Genomic DNA, 24,735 nt, shown 5'->3' on the forward strand with positions numbered 1-24,735 from the left:
CTTTGGGGGCTAAATAAGATTAGATCAACAATTCCAACAATCTTCAAAAAAATCCAAAAATATTAGATTATTATATTAAGGTACAATACAAGAATTGCTTCTCATAGTAATTGATCTGAGTTTATCAAGAAAAGGTTAAATTGTGTTCATTATGCCTTGATTGAAGAACGTATGAAAATAACCTTCCTTATTAGAGGCATATAAAGTAAAACTATTAAGGCACATACAAATAAGAGAAAGATTTCCATTTGAAACTGCTAAAAGTTTGCCACCTAAAGTGATATGCTTCAGTTATACAAATAATTAATCTTGCACAATATCTCAGTCATAAAACATCACAGGAAGGGACCACAGTGGTTCCCTTTTAACAACCTTCTTCAATTCTTCCAGGCTGAATGTGTTCCTGACTCCGGTTTTTTATGCTATGCTTTATGTATATTTTAAAAATGTAACACAGTTATAAATTAACTTATTGCTCCCATAATGTTTCACAGCTCAATCTTAAGTGTTCTTAGTATTTATTTGTATATACCAAATTATGTGAAAGAATCCATGTGCTCTGAAATGTATAATTTAAGATGGTCAACTAACATCCTAGAGCTAGAGAAAAAGTAGAAACTAAATAATTAGTTACATAAATACACCATTTTACACTTCAACATCATATGAAAAGGGTAAAGTGAGGTAAATTCAAAGAAGTTGAATGCTTAGATGAAATTAGGCCAGAGAGAGTTTACTACTTCTCTTCTGGATTAAGAGTAGAGATATTTTAAAAGAATCATGGAGTCAAATTTATTTATCTTAACTTTTACTTTTATATTATGCATCCTGAGAGAAAAAATAGTTTTAACCCAAGCAAAGCAGGTAAATACAATTCTTCCAAACCACATGAACTATACTATCATCAGAGAATCATTAGAATAAACAGAATAATCACATGGTCATAGTCTAGATGGGTATAACATGCCTGTTTAGCTTTCATGACAAATGGGCTCCAGGCTAAGCAGTAGTTGAAGAAGGAATAACAGCTGAATTTAAAAAACAAACAAACGAAACACAGTGTATTAAATAACATTCAGAAGTCTGCAGAATTAGAAAGAAAAGCACAAGAAGACATTTGATTATTACCAAGCTTTTTCACCTGTGAGGTGCAGGGTGGAATATAGGATAACCAATTCACTAAATACTTACTGAACAACTAAACATACAAGGGCATATGGAGTAAGGCGTAAATAAGACATGATCAACTTACAATTTAGCAGAGAAAATCAAGTAAACCGAGGTAAGTACCAAGAAATGGTATGAACCAAGTATACAAAAAGGAGAAATTGCTCAGGGCTAGGGGTGGAGGGAACAACAGATGATGAAAGGTTTTCAGAAAATGTGACACTGGAACCAGGCATAGAAAGATGGGTAAAACTCTGAAGGTTAAGAAAAGGAAAACAGGAAAAAGCAGGTGGACAGAGCATTTCAGGCAAAAATAAAATAGAAAAGTTAACAGAGTCCGGGAGTGAAGAGGCATGGAAGAACACTGGAGAATACATTCTCTCTACAACCTATAAGAACTTAAATCCTCTGAGTAAAATGGCAATAATATTGTGGTGGTTTTGTACTATAACTTGGCTATGCTAGAACTTCCTGTATGGCCTGAAGGTAGAGAAATCTGTGTAGGATTGGTAAGGTGAAAGCGAAGCAGCAGCCATTGCCCTGGTAGTTTTTAGGGGTGGTTAGAAACAAAGGCAGAGGTGCTGGTAGATTCCTGCTTGCCCTTATTCTCCCATATACTTGGGAGTTCAAGTTTCTTTACTTCTTGCCCTCATGACACCGGGCCCATGAACGGATGCAGGAGCAATAGGCCTCCAGACTCCTCTACCAGTCCCACTCTGGCAGCTGGATGTGCCTGGCTTTCCAGGTTCCCCTGCAAGGTCTCACTTGCCCACCTGTTCCAGTGCTTCAGGAGGGCTTGTCAGTGACTTTTCCTCAATCCACCAACTACTCACTTCAGACCTTTACTCCTCCTTAATCTTCTTCTACAACAGTGTAAAATCTTATTCCTGTAATAAATCCTTATTCTTTAACATTCACAGTGGTTTTGCTTCTCTGATTGAATCTAATACAAAGATGACTACTTTCAGAGGGCTGATGTGAGGATTAAATGAGACTAAATGAGAGATGGCACAGAGCAGCAGCGTAACAAAACAAAATTACTTTCCTTTTAGTCTGTAGATCAAACATTATAACTGGTGACTTATGGGGGACAACTGGTGTAACTAGCAGACTGCATAACAACAAAACAAAACAAAAAAACAGAACAAGAGATTAAACACCTCATATTCTGGATTTCTGGTTTCTCTCTGGTAGTAGTACTTCCACATTCCTGAATAACAGGTCAGACTTGGGAAGAAGAGGAGAGAAATGGTTTAAACATGTGCAGCTTAGGATGCTGAACAAATAGCAAGGTAGACAAGCCTGGCAGGCAGACAGAAAGGGGGCTATGCAACTTAGAAGCAATAGCACATGTTTGGAAACATAGTTTAGGTGCCATCAACACAAGGATGATTGATAGAGAACCATCTGCTGGTTCATTCAATGGTGTGTCACATGTATGGGGAACACGTGTGGGGAATACAACAGTGAATAAACAGAACAGGCCCAAATATCTATTCTCATGAGGCTTACATTATGTGAGAAGACAGTGAACAAGTAGCCATAATATAAGTAGTGATATGGAGAAAAATAAAGCCAGAAAGGGGGACAGGGAATAGGGTGTGCAAATGTGGTTGGTTTGCAATTTTAAATAGGGGGCTTATCCAAACATATCATATGAACCAAGACTTAAGGGGTGTGAAATAAAGCCAGGTGTATGCTAGGGTTGGGGGTGGAGGATTCTATACAAAAACAGCAAGGACCAGAGCCCTGAGATTTAGAAAGATGAACTACCCAAAGATAAGAAGGAAGTTGGGTTGAGGTAAAAGAGGTCAGAGCAAGAAACAAAAATGATGAAGGAGCCAGAAAAAACTTGTCAGGAAGCAGGATAAGAGGAATGTGCTATTTCAAGAAAGAAGGGAAGAGGTTAATAGCTTCAAATACTTCAATAAAGAGAAGATAAGGAATGAGAAAGAGACACTGGGTTTGAAATAAAGATCACTCCCAACTTTAAAAGAGAAACTTTCTGAGTTGCTGAAGGCTAAATAGTATATTTGGAACACTATTCTAAAAAGATTAACAACAGCAAGAGCCCTCTCAGGAGCACGCTGATGCCCTTCCTTTCCCCGTCCTCTTTCCCCTCGGCACTGTCTTTGCCTTTCCCTCTCCTCAACTCCAAGGGCCCTTCTTTTGCTTCTGTAACTTGTTTCCTGAGCCTACACAGTGCAACCGTCTCACTTCTACTACACCCCTGTACGTTTCTAAATAAATTTATTCTTATAATTAAAAAAAAAAGATTAACAATAGAAAGAAGAAAAAGAGAGTATACAATGCCTTCGCAGGGTGACCAAATTGCAGGATTACTTTTTAGGAAGAGGTTTTACCTACCAGTGTAGATAGTGATAAAATAAGACAGAGAAGAAAGGCTATACCAAGTCCTCTAGAAGAGTACTTCTCAGCCTATCTCACCTCAGAGCACAAAACGAACAATACCTGATATTTGTAGGACAGACTAAGGTGCCCTGAGGACAGTGCTTCTGGCCAGCGGCCACCTTACCAGGGACTCCACAGACACATAGGTCCTGCTTGGATGCCCCAAAGGGCTGGCAGAGCAATAGCTTGGCATACCCAGAACTCACTTGTGGTACATCAATGTACTGCAGCACTCTGATTAGGAAGCCCACCTCTAGGGCTTTAGGCCTCAAAACTACCAAGCCGAATTCAGAGATAAAAGAAGGATGCAAGCTTTTTGGCTGGAATCACTGTCCATCACTGATGATCTTGATGCGTACAATCCTAGGCAAGTCATACTGACTCAAAATCACTACTTGTGTGACTCAGCAAGATTTTTCCCCTGACAGGATCCCTCAGAGTATCACGTTTGAGCAGCCCTCTGTTTCACATCCCACAGAATGTAGTCCCAGTTTCTTGGGAACAAGAGTATCTGTCCCACAGGTCTGCTACACTGGTAAGGTGTTTCCTTAGCCAGAGTGCCCATTAACACCCTTTACAATAGTGAGCACCAGACCCTATCAGAAGTTCCTACAGATGCTAGATTTCCTCTTTGTGCAACTACAAGAACATCCTTCCTTACCAAGCAGTAATGACCAATGACATAACTGCTACTGCCAGCTTACCCCACCACCAATCTCATAGAGATAGACTCAGGCACACACAAGAAGCATGGCATCCTAATTACAGTATGGCCTCAGATGAAAACCCAGGACAGTCTTCTGTACAGCACTTAATGACACACATTACAAACACCTACATCGAAAGAGGGAGTAAAGATGTGAGAGAGTAAAAAGATACCTGATAGAACAAGGTTCCAGGGGAAGTACAAGGATATGGGATCGAGGAATATATGTTAAAAGTATCTTTTTATACAAGTTTTATAGTTTACAATCCACTTTACCCTGCATCTCTTATAATCCTAATAGCAATTTTAAAATACTCTGTTGATGAGGAACCTTCAGAGATACTAAGTGAGGAGCCAAGATCACACAGCTAGTGTCAGGAATGAGGCCTGAAAACAGACCTGTTCTTTCCACTATATCATGCTGGCAGAAGGATGGACACAACAGGTGAGCACAAAAAAAAAAAAAAAAAAATACTGCTGTGATGAAGAGGAAACAAGGAGTTCACTAAGAGAGTCTGCTTGATTTGGCCTCTTTGTTTTTTAAAAAAAGGAGCATGGAAGCTTATTTACTTCTATGTGGAAATATTCAATTTGGAAGAGTTCAGGCTATTGGTGTGCTGACAAACTAAGTGACTATTATCTCCCTATTCTAGTCCTGCCAAATGTGGTAAAAAAATGTGAAAGGAAAGACTGTATCAATGTATATACTGAACATATGTTATGCAGCAAAATGTTTTATGACTATGACAGGATAATTATATTAAGGAAGGTAAATTAAAAAATTTCATTTCTTCACAAATTCACTGATTCATGTTTAATATTCTGCATCTAGCCTTTTAGTGTTATGCCAAAGAAGAAAACTTGCTATTTTCTAACAATATCTTAAGAAATCATCCCAGCCCTGGCCACTCTGGCTGAGCGGTTAGAGCATCAGCCCAAGGACCAAAGAGCCATGGGTTCCATTTCAGTCAAGGGCAAATACCTTAATTGTGGTTCAATTCGGGGTCATGCAGGAGGCAACCAATCGATGTGTCTCTCTCACATCTATGTTTCTCTCTCCCCCTCCCCTCTTCCCTCCCTCCCTAACTGAAAATCAGTGGAGAAATATCCTCGGGTGAGGATTTAAAAAAAACAAAAGAAATCACCCCAAAATATTTTCATGAAGCTAAAACATTTAAGAAGATTACTAGAAAATATTGTATGAAAATTCTGATCTGAATAACTTATAACTGATTACTGACCTAGAAGAGGTTCAAACTAGCACAACAGTGTCAAAAGAGAAGGAGGAAAGAGGATGGTCAGACTGTATCAAGGGCTGACACAAACTTCTGATGTCCTCTATGTTGAAGATACCATGAAGTTAAGGAAACAAAAGAAACCACATGTTCATTTATTTTAAGATGCCTTACCATGAGATTCAAGTCCAGCTCCCTGTGCCAACCCACTGTCATAGGACTGAAAAAGAAAAACATTGTTTGGTTTAATAGGGAAATAATAATAAATAAGTCGTCATTATGCTGATTTTTTATATCTTGATCTAATTTTATTTCTCCTTTATATCTTCTAAAATATGCACTCTTTTCCACAAAGAAGTAGATGCAGACATTTTCAAGTACCTGCTCTTGTCTTATTCACCACACAAAATCACCAAATATATACATTAAGCACATTCTGAAAAGACTATTCAAAGAAGGCACCTACATATTCAATTCCGACCTGATAAAGAGACCCAACTCTTATTTCCCTCCCACTTTCAAGAATATATCAGTTTAAGAAAAATATGAGGATTTTATACTAAAAGAAAACATTATAAACACAAAACAAATCTATTTTGAGGCTTTTAAGTAGCTTAGGACATGGTACCTGCCTACAATATAATCTCCCCATATCCTACAAATCAAAATAATACAACTATATAAAAATTAAATCTCAGCAAAGCTGGAAGACATGCTCAAGCTTCAAATTACCTGTCTATAGAAAAAGAAACATCAAATCTCAGCAAGTCATCTCTCCTACTCCTGACACTTTTGCAGAGAGCAAGGCAATCTGAAAAATAGTGAGGAAGTGAAAGGAGGGGAGCTAGAGGCAGGTCTGAGATTGACCTAAACTCACTACATGAAAAAGATAATGCACCCTAAGTGTGAAATACAGGCAGTCCTTGCTTTGCACACTTCCAATATGCATAAACTCAAGGTGCCATGGCTTAAATAACACAATATGACTCCAATTTCAGTAACCACAGTACATTAATGATGAGCAATTGCATAAAATACAAACTTGCTGCTAGCTCCTCAGCCCACAAATCACTACATAAATAATAGATATGTATCACGACAAGTGAGCAATCACATCATCCTTCTCAAAATCTGTTAGTAATTTGTCATTGCACGTTATTCAATTCATGCAGAGACAGCAAGTGTGTGGCTATTTCTTTGTTTTAGTGATAAACCTGCATGACATCTATAAAAAGGCATAACCAAAAGAGGTTATGACAGTGGTCACCGAAGATGAAAGTGCAGTAAATAAATGAAAAGCATTAACAATGGAAGTGAGACTGAGATCAAACACAGTTATAGAAGAAATAGCTGGTCATGGGAATGCTGACAGTGCAACAGTCAGAAGAACTAAGTAAAGGCAAAATATTTACATGGGGAAAGCAGTGGTGTTGAAAAGAATGAAGACATTCTAGAAAAGCGATGCTGGCAAAAAATTTCACATAAAAGGAATTCTCAGAGATACGCAACACTGAAAATGCAAAGGATAAAGCGTTGGAAGCTGATACAAACTCATAAAGAAGTATGATCACTTAACAAGACAGAACTGATGCTTGCTCCACACTGTAAGCTATACGAGAAGCAGCAAAGTACTGTCCAAACTACACCCGACAAAACACTGTAATTCTAAATCTTGCTAATACTATAAATTACGGTGTACTACAGAAATATTGGTTTTACCATTAAAAAATTCTCTATACATTGCCCTGGCCAGTTTTGCTCAGCGGTTAGAGCGTCGGCTCGCAGACCAAAGAGTCACGGGTTCCATTCCAGTCAAGGGCACGTAAGTTGGTTGTGGTTCATCCCCAGCTCTGGTCGGGATTATGCAGGAGGCAACCAGTCGATGTGTCTCTCTCGCATTGATATTTCTCTCTCTCTTTCTCTTCCTCACACTCTATCGAAAATAAATGGAAAAATATATTCTCGGGGTAAGGATTTAAAAACAAAAAAATTCTCTATACATTTATAACTGAGAGTAAAAGCGTTTTTAAAGTTTTGAAAAAATTGTAAAGGTCAAAGAACAATTGTACTGTTTCCCATTGATGATTAATATCACTTTGTATCATTTCAGTTTGCATGATCATCACAGTCTGGCACTACCATGTAAAGTGAGAACTGCCTGAACTAAAAGAGTTCTGGTAAAACTGAGCACTGACTTTAGGGAAGAGAGTTAAGAGTGTGCACGTCAAAGGGGCAATATGCAAAAGAAAATTCAAAAAAGCAAAATTTAGAGACTGGGAAACAACCAGAAAACATAGACTTCACAACCCGTTCCCTATCACTAAAAAAAAAACAAAAACAAAAGCAAAAAATACCCAACATTCATCTTTTAAAAAATCAAACTTTGTTTCTTTGCATTGAAAAAATGGCAAACTAGGAATTCTTGTAAGAAAAACTAATCCACAAAATTACTAAACAAGAAAAGACAAATCTATGCAAAGTAACTAAGTTGAAAACACAGCAATAGAAATGAAAACATCTTAGTATATGAAAATCTGCCTCTACCTCCCCCAAACAGTGATAAAGTGGGTAAAAAACTCATATAGCATCCCAAATTCAATTACTGTCCTTAAACAAGCATTTGGAAACATGAGAAGAAAATCCTAAATGAAAAACAGAAAAGGACAATCAGTAAAAAGAAATAAAGAGAAAGTTAAATGATTTCAGGAAAGAAAAGTAAAAAGACAAAATAAACTGAGAAATGAAGACTAAATTACCGAATGCCTAAAGAATAATGTCCAGTGTGGCTCAGTGATTGAGCATCAACTCATAGGCCGAGAGGTCGCCTGCCTATTTGATTCCTGGCCAGGGGACCGGCCCAGGTTGTGGGGCCAATCCCCAGTGGGAGGCATGCAGAAGGCAGCCAATTTATGTTCACTCTCATCAGTGCTTCTATCTCTCTCCCTTTCCCAACCTCTCTCTAACATCAATAAAGAAAAATAAATAAATGAATAAATAGTCTCAAGTAAAAAGACAATAAGGGACATTAAAGACAGACTTAAAACAGTCAAGAGAATAAAAATGAGATAAAGAAGTAAAAAAGGTCAAAGACAAAGTGGTTGAAATGAAAGATAAGCAAAGAAAAAAAGAACATACACAAATTTGGAATACCTAATGTAAAAAGCAAAATAATGGACTAGAAGTAGGGGGTCACCAAACCAGTATTGCAGACTAAATCTGGTCTGTGGTCATTTTATATACTTTCAGAGTTAAGAAAATGATCAGTCTTACTCATAATAAAATAAATGCAAATTAAAAATACAATAAGATAGCATTTCTCACTCAGACTGGTAAAAATCAAAGACAACATATTTCACTGGCAAGGCTATATGGAAGTAGTCACTGTCATACACCGATGGCCATACTTTTGGAGAGAAAATTGGCAATATCTAATAATATTACATACGCTTTTATCTTTTAACCAAACAATTCTACTACTAGGGATTTACTCTGAAGAGATATCTTGAACAATATATAAGCACATATGCAGAAGGTTATTAATTTCAACATTGTTGTATTTGGAAAATATGTATATTATACATACAATAACTGAAGAAAACTATGACACATGTATACAATGGAATACCATTATTGTGGGGGAAAAAAAGAATAAAGACAAGCTCTATTACCTGATATGGAATGATTTTTAAGCTATGTATGTTAAGTGAAAAAAAAGGCATACTGCAAAAAAGTATATATGGTATGGTACCTTTGAGTAAGAAATTGAAGGAGAAATAAAAATATATGTATCTGCTCATCAAAAAAAAAACAAAAAAACTATAGGAAAGACAAACCAAAAATTAATAAGAATAGTTACCTACAGAGTGAATGAGAATAAGGTGGTAAATATGGTGGTTAAAAATGGGAGTGGAAGATAGAGAGGACAAGAAGCCCCCATGAGTTATAGTCTCTGAATATAGCTTTTTGTATACTTCTGACTTTCAGAACCAGGTTAATATTTCATTTTTTCATTTATTGTTAATCCTCATCCAAGGATATGTTTTTATTGAATTTTTTTTTTTTTTTTTTTGAGAGAGAGGTCGGGGGTGGGGAGGGGGTAGGGGGGGGCAGAGAGAGAGAGAGACAGAGAGACAGACAGAGAGAGAGAGAGAAATAGCAATCAGTTTAGCCTTCCGTACTTGCCCTAACCAGGGATCAAACCTGCAACCTTTTGGTATATGGGACGATGGTCCAACCAACTGAGAGCCAAGAGATTAACCTGGTCAGGGCAGGTTAATCTTTCACACATTAGGTATATAAAATCAGTGTGTGTGTGTGCGTGCGCACGTGTGTGTGTGTGTGTGTGTGTGTGTGTTCCTAAAAAGGAAGCAAACAGAAACAAACTTAATTGTTTTTCCAATAAATAAAACATTAACAAAAAAATTAAACTAAGTATTTCTTAAATATTTTTAATACATGTCCTCAGGCTCTAAACAAAGAGAACCATTCTGCTCTGGCCGGTTTGGCTCAGCAGTTAGAGCTTTGGCTCATGGGTCCCATTTCCTGTCAAGGTCATGTACCTTGGTTGCCAGTTTGATCCCCGACCCTGGTGGGGGTCCTGTGGGAGGCAACGAATCGATGTGTCTCTCACATTGATGTTTCTCCCTCTCCCCCCCCCCCCTTTCTCCCTCACACTCTATCTAAAAATCAATAAAAATATATCCTCAGGTGAGGATTAACAGCAATAAAAAAAGAATCATTCTGAATAATGAAGTTCTGTTTGTCAGTGTCAGAGAAGGGAGTTACAAATGAAAAGAGGAAAGATTAAAATGAACCTTGTGATGCTGGATTGAAATTTGACGTATCAGTACAGACTCCTGGTTTTTAATATATAGATAAATGATACAGAAATAGATATAGATGTGTGTAAGGGGGTATCTGTGTTTACATGCATACATATATACATTTCCTTGCTCTGCCTCCTGAGAAAGGGGTTAGAAGCAATAATATCCCAATAATAAGGAGCACATCCAGTGCCCAAACCCTGGTTTCTAAACATCACCCTCCAATAAGAAGAACCAGGGCTCTTTGAAGAAATGATTGAGTCCAGAGCTGAGGCTAAGAAAGTAAAAAAAAAAAAAAAAAAAAAAAGATGAACCTAGAAATATCTTGTGCCAGAAAGCAAAGATGCTTAAAGAATGAAGGGGATATGTCAAAAGGGCACGAAGCCTGCTGAAGGGGTTCTCATTGGCCAAATCTGGAACAATCTGAGCATCGAAATACACCATGATAACATAATAACCTTGAATAAAACAAGAATCTAGAGTTCACAGGGATAGAGAGATCAGATAGATAGATAGATAGATAGATAGATAGATAGATAGATAGATAGATAGATGATGGATGGAAGGAAGGAAGGAAGGAGATATTGACAGATCTCAGAGGCAAAGGAAAAGCTTTTGCTAACATTATTTCAATTGATAACTGCAGAGGGAATGATAGAGCTGGAAAATCATCAGTGCACACTAACTAACACTAGTGGATAAAAGTTTGATTAGGGACAGGGTAGTCTTCAAATATCCCATAATGAGATACTGACTGATTACAAAGGGAAAAATGCTAACTTTACAGAAAAAAAATCTGGCATATACCAACTTAACCAAGTGATCAAAGTTAACATCACCAGTAAATGTTGATGTGTACCTCCAAATACAATGCTCCAAGAAGAACACAGTATTTTTTCTGTAGTATTCATGCCAAAATGCACATCACGCAACCTTGTATATAACATAAATCTATTTTCCTTTTAAAACTCCTTTATAGGTTTGTTCTTCCTGCTTCCATAGGCTTTTTAAAATGTGTACTATTGTACCTTCTACAAACTCGGATTCACATGCACACATTCAGTTAAAAATAACTTTGTTTCTCTAAGAACTTACATTTTCATTTTGAAATACTGACTAATAAAAGTTGAATTAACAGCCTAACATATTCTAATTTATAAAATTAAACATTTCATATTTGGAAAGTAATGAACCTGGGAAGCAACACTTCCATTTCTCCAGTTTTATATAAGAGACTAAAAAGTAAAGCAAAAGATAATTCTACCTGAGACTAAGATTTCCTTATCGCTGTTGACAAAAAGATTAAATTGTATTATGTGAAAGCATAACAAATCTACTTGGTGTTCTCCTTAAATAAACCTTGGATTTAAAAAGTCTATTGTAAGCCCAGTCAGTTCTGTTACACTTGGGTCTTGAGAGTCAAAATGGCTTATGGAACTCACACTTCACATGCAACACAGGAATAATTTCACAAAGGTTGTGATACTTTTCCAGTATTTTTGGCCAAGGCTCCCCACTGGTCCTTGCTATCAATTTTTGCCTTTGATATTTTACTCTTTTTTCTGCTGCTAAGGCAGACCAATCTCTTTCTGAAAAAGACATGGTTTCTTTAGGTACAATCAGATCACATTTAATTTTTAATGGTCAAGGAGTCAATCTGTCCTTGAAGATTATTCCTGTTCTGATACATGATATACCCAAAAAGCAATCTTACTTCCCTTATTTCCAAATTCTTGCTGAAGAAATGAGGTATGCTTTAAACTGCAGGCCCAATATACTAACAATAACAACATTTTAAAAAGCCAAGTTAGCAACATAACTCACCATACTTCTCCTAATATAGTTGATGGCTTTTTTCATATCCATGCCGGACCAGTTGTTGAGCATATAGCAAATACAGGAAGCACAGTATATAAATCGCATGTCATTTTCACTGCCTTCAGGTACTGCACAAAAACTGAAAATAGTAACAATATGATTTACTATTAACATACTATAATTTATTTATTTATTTGTAGGGGGATTAAAAACACCTATTTCTGTCTTTACTCACAGAAAAATATATCACAAATATGGATGTAAAAACCCTAAAAACGGATTTAAAGACCATATATTATCTGCATTATTTAATAAAGAACAGGACTGTTAACTTGAAAAATATAAAATATAAAATATTGGGTAGTAAGAAATTCCCAAACTATATATACAGATAATCATCAATTAGTTAATTGATCATGGTGTTTTAACTTAACTTTTACCAATTTAATGTTTTAGAGAGGTAATCATCTGTGTCACTTATCTGTTCCTTTACTTATAAACAAGGAAAGGGTAACAATAAACAAAGACTGTGCTGAAGTATTTAGAAATTAGTCACATGTACCTGCTGAGGTAAATATTTACTATTCTAGTATTTACAATTAATGTCAATTTATCTTATATGTCAACATTAAGTTTCCCCTCATCAAGAACAGCATTTTATAAATACTGACAGGAAAATAGAGATAATAGTAAATGGGACACAGAAATAACATAGCAGAATTTGTTTGTAAAGTCTATTCTTTAGACAGTATTCCTACTGCTTTTGTACTTCCTGGACTTTAAAAAGTTTCACCTTAAAACTCTAAGAATTTATTATAAACTCTAAAGTTCTAGTATAGTATTATATTCATTTTCTTTAGTTTCAAAAGACATTTCTTAAACAAGAAAAAGAAACAATGACCCATACCTTCCATCTTCCAGCTGAAGGGCTCTCAAGCCTGCTAAGCAAGCTTCTTTATTTACTCGACTTAGATCATCTCCAAGTATAACTAAGCATGAAAGACCCGTGTAGGTCATTGCTATGTGGCCACTGTCATAAGGATGAGCTGTTCCAGGATTCTGAATTCAAAATTAATATGTTAATAAAATGAAATAAAAACTTATTGCATTAAAGAATTTCAGTAAATAGGTAAAATTGTCTATACTAATTTGTATAGACATTCGATTGAGAAAAACAAACCTCAATTTTATATATATTCATATTTTATGAATCACTGGTCTTTAGATTCCCTGTTAAAAGCAATGGACACGCACGACTGGAGGCACCTTGGCAAATTCATGACTGTGACAGAGGCAAGCTGGTCTACAGCTTAGGGCAGAGGAAAAAAGTTGAAGAAGTGACTCTATCAAATCATGTCACCTTCTCCAAAATCACTGCTATTTATTCCAAAATTTTGAAGCAGACTACAGAAAAACTGGCAGCACACCATTCACCTTCAGATAGCAACTGGATACAAACTTTGATGTACTCAATGTAGCCGGACACTAGCTTGTAACCATATTACATAAGCAAACTGACCTCATCAAGGAAATAGTTCCTATTTTGTGAAACCTTTCTACTGTAGAAAAATATTGGTGTTTTGTGCACAGATGAAACATCTACAAAGCTTGTTCTGAGTCTGCTTCTTTGAAGAAAAAGTTCCTCACTTTGTTAGGACTCAGTGCTCTCTACACCTGCACGTGCTGGTACCAACGCCTCTGGCTATAATGCTGAAGATATTCTGCCTATTGCCATGAAGGTCAACAAATCCATCACTATTTAGGTTTTTAATTACTGCCCTAGCAAGAGTTTTTCTTTTATTACTAAGAAATGAGAACCAAATGTAAAGTCCTTCTCTAACACATACAAGCTCATGGGCTTCTTAGAGAGCAAGTATCAAGCACTTGAGTGCTTTATTTTCATTTTCTCCGGGAAATCACTAATAATTCACACACACACACACACACAGCAGTAAGAGACATAGTTTTTGTGACAACAGGAATTTCTGTGTATATGTACTGTACATTCTTCCAGGAAGTAAGGTGGGTATAGCTTTCCCTTAAAGAGTCCAGTTCATAACACACATTATTAGACAGTATTTAGCTATATTGAAACTTGGAAGCTTAGTGCTTTCTGTATCCTTTCTTAGTATTCTTTCTCACTATAATCTCTCTATCTCCCCTTCTCCTTCTTCCTGACCCAAACAGAACTGACCTTTGATGGATTGAATGGAATACCCAGGTATGAAGAACCTCGGAAACCACAGCGATTTAGATTTGACCCTAGAAAATGAAAACATAGACTTATTTAAAATATGTAGTTTAATCACACAATCCTTCAGAAAAAAGGTATTTTACTGCCAAAGTTTTATCACTATCTCCATTTTCATACTAGCGAATGCTGAATGTTTACTATGTGCCAGGTGTCTCCTAGGTGCATTATGGAACTCTCATTTAACTTCCAAATCAGTCAGGACAAAATAATGATTTTCTACCATGTACCTTCAGTTTATAACCCACCTCACTATATACAGAATGCTTTCATATTTTTCTTACCTGACTATTTTTCACGCAATCAATACATTCAACCCCTCATTCTACAGAACTGAAAGCAGCAGTCCAGAAGTAACAAGTTCAAGGTAATTGTTGGTTAGCAATACAAAAGGATCTAGAATCCTAACTTCTCATCCAGTGTCTTTTCACTTTAACTCACTGCTTCTTTACAGAGGAGCAAGCTAAAGGTATAAACTAATCTATAGTCACAGAAAATGTATGTACTTTGTGTTTTAGTATTAGACAGACCTCATTCTGAGTCCAAATAACCCACTTTGCTTTGACGTATATAGAACACTACAAGTTAGCACTTAGTCTCTACTCATTCAAAATGTTTACTCATACAACTTTTTTTCTATCTAAAATTTTTCATTTTTCAAGATATCAATGGAATATAACTGGGCACTTAAAGAATACAGTTATAGTCATGAAAAGGGAACTCTTGTGCACTGTTGGTGAGAGTGTACAGTGGTATAACCACTATAGAAAACAGTATGAAGTTTCCTAAAAAAAATTAATAACTATAATTCAGCAATTTTATTTCCAAAAAAAATGACATCACTATCTCAAAAAGATATCTGTACTCCCATGTGTATTGCAGCATTATTCACAATAACCAGGACAGGGAAACAACCTAAATGCCCATCAACAGATGAATGGATAAAGAAAATCAACCTCTCGCCCTGGCCGGTTTGGCTCAGCGGTTAGAGCGTCGGCCTGCGGTCCTGAGAGACCCGGGTTTGGTTCCCGCTAAGGGCACGTACCTCGGTTGCAGTTTGTCCCCAGCCCTGGTCGGTTGTGCGGGTGGCAGCCACTCGCTGTGTTCCTTTCACATCGATGTTTCTCTCTCTCTCTCTGTTCCTCTCTCTCCCTCCCACTCTACCTGAACAAAAAATGGAAAAATGTCCTCGGGTGAGGATAAAAAAAAAAAAAGAAAATCAACCTCTCTCTCTCTCTCTCTCACGAATATTATTCAGCCATCAAAAAGAGGGAAATTCTGCCTTTTACAACAATATGAATGGGTCTTGAGGGCATTATGCTAAGTGAAATAAGTCAGACAAAGGTATTTGTGAAATTTTAAAAAGCTGAAATCATAGAAATAGTAAATAGTAGTTTTCAGGGACTAGGGGGGTGTGAGAAGTGAAGAGATGTTGGCCAAGGCACACAAATTTACAAGACAAGTTTCTGGGGATCTAATGTACCACATGGTGACCTAAGTTAACGATACTGTACGGTATACTTGAAAGTTGTTAAGAGTAGGTCCTCTTTTTTTTTTTTATCCTCACCCGAGGACATTTTTCTATATTTTGTTCAAATATAGTGGAAGGGAGAGAGAGAGAGAGAGAGAGAGAGAGAGAGAGAGAGAGAGAGAGAAACATCGATGTGAAAGGGACACACTGAGTGGTTCCCACACCACCCAATCAGGGTCGGGGACAAGCTGCAACCGAGGTACATGCCCTTAGCGAGAACCGAACCTGGGTCTCTCCAGATGACAGGCCGACGCTCTAACTACTAAGCCAAACTGGCCAGGGCAAGAGTAGATCCTCTTTTAAAATATGTTTTTATTCATTTTTTTTTTAGAAAGAGAGAGAGAAAGATAGAAACATGGAAGTTAACTAACCTTACGTGGTAATAACTTTGTAATATATACATGTATCAAATCATCAGTTGTACCCATATCTCAATAAATGTTGTAAAGTAAAATTTTAAAAATATTTTAAAAATGGTCACATCCACAATAAGAAAATAATTATGGTTTTAATAGCTATTAGAAAATTATCATGCTATATGTATCCGGTAGAAATGTAGGCTGGGCATGTGTAACTAATAAAAATTTAAATTGATTTAAAAATAGGCTCTGATCTGAGGAACTAGCTTCATATGTCTTATGATCAGTATATGACTAACTCATAATTAACTTGTTTTTACTCTTCTATTCTTTAAATTGGGTGCTGTTCTCTATTCAGCTTTATGTCCCCTGAAATACACAGAATAGTGGCTTATACATTAATTCTCTGAACAATTTAGGAAAACTTATCCACAAATTTAAAACTCTCTACCAAGCACCTTCCCCCATTAACATAAAAATTTTAAAAATACTATCTAATGGTGACAGTAATTTTGATGAACATGATGGTTCTCTTATCCTTGCTAAAGACTTTTAAAATGGTAAGCACTTACCAATACATAAGAACCCATAAAAATGCTCATACCCCGTTCAACCTAGATATCATGTGCACAGAAACACTCGCTGCAGTATTATAATGGTGAAAATTTAGAAAAAAATAAATCTTTTCAAACTCTCAGTCTTACATTTTACTGGTTTATAACTTTTTGATTTTTAAAGACTCTAAATGTATTGTCTTTACAATGACATAGAGTTGGCATTTATTATGAGCTTAATAGTAAAACTTTAAGTTTTTAAATGAGATATAACCCAATCATCAGGCAGTTTAGCTTTGTAACTTAATAATTGTCTTCCATGTGCAGGCACACAAAAAAAGGATTGTTTTTCCTTATAGTTGATAACTAAACACATTATATTCTCTAATAACACATCCCTCTCACACATAACACTCATATATAAACATATTACATCCACATACATATTCCCATTTTTGCTGCTGCCTTTCCCCATCTACCCAATTTCATTTTCTGAAGCAATTTGGATTTTTATGATATATTACTATTAAACTACTTCCATGTAACAAAATAAACTAGATCGGCTTTATGGTTCTACCATGGTGGAGGATGCGATCGCCAAATCAGTGATTCTCAATTTTTATGTGTATCACACAGAATGGATTGTTGGACAAGTTAAACATAACATACTGTGTCTACTCAAGAACATTATACTGCTATTAAAGTAATAATTAGGGGAAACCATGTAGCAACATGGAGAAATGTATACAGTCAAGAGAAAAATGATACAATAGTACGTGAATTATGTTTATAATTAAGGAAAGGGTATTTATCATCAAAGCTTGGGAGAGAATAAACAAAATAGACAATGGATAGCAAGTTAGAATTCTAGATCCTTTTTTGCTATTAACCAACTGTTAAGTATAAATTCCCCATTCAGTCCAAATTTACCACTGGATGCATATGCAGAGTATAGTTTAAACTACTTTGGAGGTTATTAGATGGCACCACCTAGCGTTCCTCTTTAGTAGTAGCAAAACAAACTGAAACAGGTCTGGCTGCCTGACAGACTCAACTGTATAGTTTGAAAAAAATACAGATGCTTCATGGGTTCTAACACAGGCTCACATCAAATCCCTGACAGCTGGGCCAGGACAATTATATATAAAAAGAGGAAACAATCCCTGTGTGATACACAGTAACAATCGAGAACCACTGATTTGGTGATCCCATCCTCCACCATCGTAGAACCATAAAGCTGATCTAGTTTATTTTGTTACATGTAAGTAGTTTAGATAGTAATATATCATATATATCCAGATTACTACAGAAAATGAAATTAGGTAGATGGGAAGAAGCAGCAGCAAAAATGGGAATATGTACATGGGGTGTAATATGTATATGAGTGTTCATGTGTGAGTATGTAGAGGAATGCGTTATTAAAGAATACGTTTAGGTATCAACGATAAGGAAAAACAATCCCTTTATTTGTGTGCCTACACATGGAAGACAATTATTAAGCTACAGAGCTAACTCCTGCCTGATGACTGGGTCATATTTCACTTTAAAATGTAAAGATTTAGCCCTGGCTGGGTGGTTCAGTTGGTTGGAGCATTGTCTGTATACCAAAAGGTTGTGGGTTCAATCCCCCGCTGGGGCATGTACAGGAAGCATCAGAAGGATGTTTCTCTCTCACATAGTTGTTTTTTTCTCTTACTCTCCCCATACTCCCTTTCCTCTATCTCTAAAATCAGTAATATCTTCAGGGTGAGGATAAAAAAAAAAACTTAAAGGTTTACTATTAAGCTCATAATAAACACCAACTATATGTCCAGCATTGTAAAGACAGTCCATTTGAGTCTTCAAAAAACAAAAAAAGTTATAAACCTATAGAAATAATTTTAATGAGAGTTTTAAAAGATTCATTTTAATCAGTGGAGTTGCTTTTCATAACAAGAAAGTGTATTTCCCCTTTTTAAAGAGAAAATGTTATTGTGAAAGATAAAATAAAAATACATTAAAAGTTATATTAAGGGGCTTCTAATAAAAAACAGCTCAGGCTAAAATATCAACACAATTAATGATGGTCACACCACCTAAATATAATTCAAAACCGGATTTGGTCATGGTTCTTAACTTTCTAATGTCCATTTTAAAAGTTAGGTTTTTGCACTAAGCAAAAATAATTCAAGTGAAGAATATGGCCACTTTTATGTAAAATTTGACACATATTTTATGACTACAGAAATAATTCTTCATAGGTCTCAAGAAACATGCAGTTTCCTAGTAAAAGGATATACCTTACACAACCTTTTCAGGATGTCAAGAGACACATAGACAAGGCAAATGCAGAATTCTACAGCTTGAAAAAAAATTTTTTTTTAATATCTATTTTCTAAATTTCACAGATTAGTTTTAGAATTGGGCCTAAACCAATTAAAGAAAAGGCAGGTAAAAGGCTTTCTTTCATAGAGATTTAAGTGTTCCATCCAACAGAATAGTAAACAGAGAATTTAGAATTACAGTTGGACTGTGAAAAGATCTGTGATGTGGCCCATCAGACATATGACTAGGGACAGTTGGGAACATAAACTAAGCATTGTGGGATCTTTGCAAAAAATTCTTGATCACAATGCTTCCAAAAAAGGTGCTCTACAATTTTTTAAAACTGGCAACATGCTCGATTTAGTCACAGGAAACCATACTTATATTTTAAGCATATTATTTTTAAAAGGCAGCAATCTGACAAAAACCTACTAAAAAATAAAACCATTAAGCAATTCACCTTTTAATATTAAACCACCTTATTTACATTCCCAAACACTTAATCCTAATATTTCATGAGATCTCTTAAGAAACAAATACCAGTAATGAAAATAACAAAGGACTAGAAAACAGAACACTGTATTCTAATTTTGCCTCTAGCCTTAACTAGTTATATTACTGTGGATAAATGATTAATCTCTCTGTTAATATCCTCATTTTTAAAATGATGGACTATAATATTCCTTGTTCTATTTTAGCTCTAAAATCCTCTAGTTGTGTCCCTGATCAGAGAAAGGAGCATACAATTTTAAGCCTGATCCCTTGTGTTTCCCAAATACTTGTGGATGTTGATGAGAAGGGTCCCACTCCTCCAACAGTCTGGCCACACACTGATTACTAGGATACCACCAGGGTCTTGCAATTATGGAGTTAAGTGGAAGGTCAGGGTTAATTTTGATTAATTATTCACTATGTATGTAAGTGCATACATTAACAGTCTCCACTAGGGACCTATATACTTCAATAGTCAAGCAGCACTGGTACTTTGAGTTAGAAACTTCAGTCTGCCTCTACCACTTAACTTGTGTGTGTGGCCTTGGGGCAGGTCTCTTAATCACTCTGCCTCTCATTTTTCTCTTTGGGAAGGGCATATAAGGGGAAGAAAAAAATTCAATAAAGTATTTGACAATGCTTTTGAAAATGATGAAATATTAAATAATGTACGGCATTATTTCTGCCATGAGCAAAATATCAGTTTTCATGTATAACCACATAACTTTAAGTTTAGTTTTTAAATGTTTATTTTTGCTGTGTTTTGAAGAGAAATTAAGCTAAGACTCTTTTTAAATTGAATTTTTAAATATAGAAACATTTATTGTAAACATTCAAACAATGTAGATATATACAATAAAATTAAAGTATCTTATCCTGGATCCCCTACCTCTGTTCCTATCTACTTCCTCCTCCACAAAGATTTTCTATGTATCCTTAAAGTTTTTCCTATATATTTATATTCACAAATTATTAAGACAGCTGTCTCTCTGTACATGTTGGTATTTATCATTCAACCATGTATAATGAACAATTTCATGGCAGTACGTATAGAGATCTATCTCAGTCATTTTACTACTGCACAGTATTCTTTAGTAGACCATAGTTTAACTATTTCTTTTATTGAACAGTTATTTTGCTTCTAATTTGTTACTGTAATTAACAACGCCAAAACATTTTTCTACATGTTTTTGTACACATGTATTAGTTTCCTAAGGCTAGGAACAAATTACCATGAATCTGACGACTCGTAAACAACAGAAATCATTTCATAGTTCAGGAGCCCAGAAGTCTAAAATCAAGGAGTGGGCATAGTTCGTTCTTTCTGGAGCTCTACGGGAGAATCCACTTCAAGCTTCTCTCTTAGCTTCTGGTGTCTGTGGGCAAACTAGGCATCCTCTAGCATGTTAACCCACCACTTTACTCTCTGCCTCTCTATTCACATGGCCTTCCCTCTGTGTCTCAACTGTTCCCTCTCCTTTTGCTTATATGAACACCAGTTATTGATCTTGAGATCATTACCTTGACTTCATCTACAAAGACCTTTATTCCAAATAAAGTCGTATTCTGAGGTTCTGGGTAAACATGTGTTTTGGGGCCATTATTCAACTCACATGAGAATATGTCAGATAGAGTAAAAAATTATACACTGCTAAAATGCCCTTCAAAAGGTTATAATTTTCACTTCCACCAAACACATATTAAAGTGCTCTTTCCCCCAAATTATTATTGTTTATCCTTACCCAAGGATATATTTTTATTGATTTGAGAGAGAGAGAAACATCGATTGGTTGCCTTCTGTATGTGTCCTGACTGGAGATCAAACCTGCAACCTAGGTATATGCCCTGACCAGGAATTGAACCCCCAACCTTTTGGTGTATAGGACAACACTCCAACTAACTGAGCCACCCAGCCAGGATTCCTGCACATTCTTCTCAACTTTTAAAAACGTTTTGCTAAGTTGATATGTTAGGCAAAAAATAATGTAACATCACTGTTTCTATTACATCTCCCTGCTTTCTGGTAAGGTTAAACCTCTTTTCATGTATTTTTTGACTATCTGTACTCTTTTGTGAATTACTATTCATACATTCTGTCATTTTCTGAACAGTGATGAGTCATTTTCTTCTCAATCTTTAAAAAGTCTTTAGTCCAGAGAGACTTGTGGCACTATATGGAATATATTATTATTCAGTCTATTATATATTGCCACAATTTCCTCCAAGCCTGTCACTTATCTAACTTTATCTTTCCCTACATAACATTCAAAATAATTATTTAGTCAAATCTATCAGATTTTTCCTTTATGGTCTCTGGATTTTGTTTATATTTTTAGATTTTTTTTAATTCCCTAAGGTTTTATATGCTACCACAAAGTAGGACAAATATAGACCTATGAGTCACAGAAAGCATATTTTACTCAGTTTGCAAATGCCTTATGAATGGGAAAATATTGGAGGTGCCAGAGGATGCTCTAGGCTAAATGTGAAAATACAGAAAAGGAGGAACAGTGAAGTTGGAGAAAGTACAAGTGATTTAACAGTCTAACAGCTGCTGAGACACAACAATGCTTTAGGCACTGACAGGGAAAAGAAATGTAAGACTGACACATTCTCTGTCCTCTAGAAGTTTACAATTAAGATGCAAGCAAAAACATTTTAAGCAATAGTTAAGCAGCAATACTTTTTTTTTTTTTTTTTTTAATTAGCAATGGGTTTCAAACTAGTGGAATCCATGGAGATGACAGTACAATGAAAGTGAATTCTGATGGGTCTCAAAAGGGATGGTGAATACCAACTCTAATTTTTAAAAATTTAAAATTTTTCAGTATAATAAACATTGGAAAAGCACACCTATGATAATTAAACAGTTCAATAAACTTCTGCAAAGTAAACTCACTCATAAAACCAGCACTCAGCTAAAGAAAAAGTATATGATAGCAACAAGAAGCCCCCTAGTATGTCCTTCTGGCCACTCCTCAAACACTGAGATTGGTTTTGCCTATTTTTGTATTTTATGTAAATGGAGTAATAGACTATGTACTTCTTTCTCTCAAAATATGTTTGTGACATTCAAATTTTTGCATGCGGTATAAATTTCTTAACCATTACTGTATTGTATTGCATTATGTAAATATTTTAATACATCATTTATCAAATATACCAATGATGAATAGTTTGTATAGTTCCTACTTCTGTGCTCTTATGAAAAATACTGCTATGAACATTTTAGTACCTTGTAGTATCTTTTGGCTATGTACTAGGGAGAATTGTACATTTGTTCAGCTTTAGTAAATACTGCCAAATAGTAGTTACAAACAGTAGTTATAAAACACCTTCAGCAATCTATGAGAATTCCAGTTGCGCTATATTCTCATCAACACTTGTTTTTTTCCTCCTTTTTCATTTTATCCATTCTAGTAAATATGTAGCAAATACAATTATTATGGATAATATAAAAGTTCAAATAGTTAGCAAACCCCTCACAACAAAAGAGCAAATAATGAAAAAAGGAAGTATCCATTAAAAAGAATATGGAGCCCAGTCAGTGTGGCTCAGTAGTTGAGCATCGACCCATGCACCAAGAGGTCGCTGGTTAGATTCCCGGTCAGGGCACATGCCTGGGTTATGGGCCCGGTCTCCAATAGGGGGCATGCAGGAGGCGGCCAATCGATGTTTCTCTCTCTCTCTCTAAAAATCAATAAAGAAAAAAAAAATTATATATATATATATATATATATATATATATAAAGATAAAGAATACGGTATTAAAGTATTATAAAAACTCATTTCACTAATAAAATGGTAGGAAAAAGTAAACACATACTAAAGAGCAGACAAAAACACAGCTCAATCACAGAGGCAGCAAACCATTCTTAAAAGTGGGGGAAAATACAAGAAAAGACAAAAGTAGGACGCATGGCAAATAATGGGTCAATGTTCTGGTAACTGTAACCTATAGTATGAGTTCTCTCATTAAAATATTATAGTCCAAATTTTCTATAGAAACGATGGTTATTTTATTTCAAGGAAATGAATATCAATAAAATTTTTCTAAATAAACTTACAGAATGGCTTTTCTATATAACACAGTGTATAATTCCCTATCTATACTATGTGAGATATATTTCTTTAAGAAACCAGAGTGTATAAGTTAATCAGGAAATACATTTTTAAAAAAACAAACAAGAGCCAGAATCTGTTAATACATCTGTCTAATAACCAACTTAAAAAAAAACTTAGACTTTCACTTAAGCTACTAAAAAAGATATCCTGATAAAAAGGAAAAATACAAATTGTTTCCATTTGCAGGTGACTAGAACCGTGACCTCATGTCAGCACAAGTTCATAGAGCAGTGACTTTCAACCTTTTTCATCTCGTGGCACACAAACTACTAAAATTCTGTGGCAAACCAAAAAATACATTTTTTGCCTATCTGACCAAAAAAAAGTATAATTCTGATTCATTCACACTGGATAGCTATTGTGTTGGCCGTTGTCATTTTTTTATTTGATACCCTAAGGCAGTGGTTCTCAACCTTTCTAATGCCACGACCCTTTAATAGAGTTCCTCATGTTGTATGTGGGAGTATCTGCATGTGGGCAGAACCGCCTGGAGACGCACAGAGGAGCCGTGTCTTGGTTCCTAAGACCATCAGAAATATGTTTTCCGTTGATCTTAGGCGACTCCTATTAAAGGGTCGTTCGACCCCCAAAGGGGTCGTGACCCACAGGTTGAGAACCGCTGCCTTAAGGGAAAAGAGGTCCAGTGCCCCTTAATAAATAGTCAGGTATTGCAGGTTTTGAAAATCCTTGCAGCACATCTGTTGAAAATGAGGACCATATCTTGTAATTTATCAAAGTCCTTCTCCACAGGTTTAGCAGAACATTCAATAAATCCTACTCACCAACATGTTAGAATTTATAACTATTGACCAGCATATCACATATGCTGTTTCATGTAGCTGGTGAAAAGTGGTTAGATATTTATGTATTATGTTTTGATAGACTTAGTTCAAACTGCGCAATCACTTTTAACAAGAATTCATCAACAGGCACATATTTTTTAAAATTTATTTTAGAG

At 35.7% G+C, this 24,735-nt stretch overlaps 1 protein-coding gene across 7 annotated transcripts in view; it reads right to left on the reverse strand.

Moving 5' to 3' along the window:
• The window catches only part of PGGT1B (protein geranylgeranyltransferase type I subunit beta), a 59,251-nt gene that overhangs the window by 19,052 nt on the left and 15,464 nt on the right, over positions 1–24,735 (reverse strand). For all 7 annotated transcript variants that reach the window (XR_004961734.1, XR_004961733.1, XR_004961737.1 and 4 more), the window contains exons 3-6: positions 14,356–14,423; positions 13,069–13,220; positions 12,168–12,300; positions 5,695–5,740 (exon numbers count right to left, since the gene is read on the reverse strand). Coding sequence is in view for 2 of the 7 variants with exons in the window: in XM_036280395.1 (XP_036136288.1) it covers positions 5,695–5,740; positions 12,168–12,300; positions 13,069–13,220; positions 14,356–14,423 (399 nt within the window). In the remaining 5 variants the exon portion in view is untranslated. The remainder of the gene's footprint in view (positions 1–5,694; positions 5,741–12,167; positions 12,301–13,068; positions 13,221–14,355; positions 14,424–24,735) is intronic.

This window comes from Molossus molossus, unplaced genomic scaffold (genome assembly GCF_014108415.1).
Source record: "Molossus molossus isolate mMolMol1 unplaced genomic scaffold, mMolMol1.p scaffold_m16_p_3, whole genome shotgun sequence".
In the NCBI taxonomy this organism is placed as follows: Eukaryota; Metazoa; Chordata; class Mammalia; order Chiroptera; family Molossidae; genus Molossus; species Molossus molossus.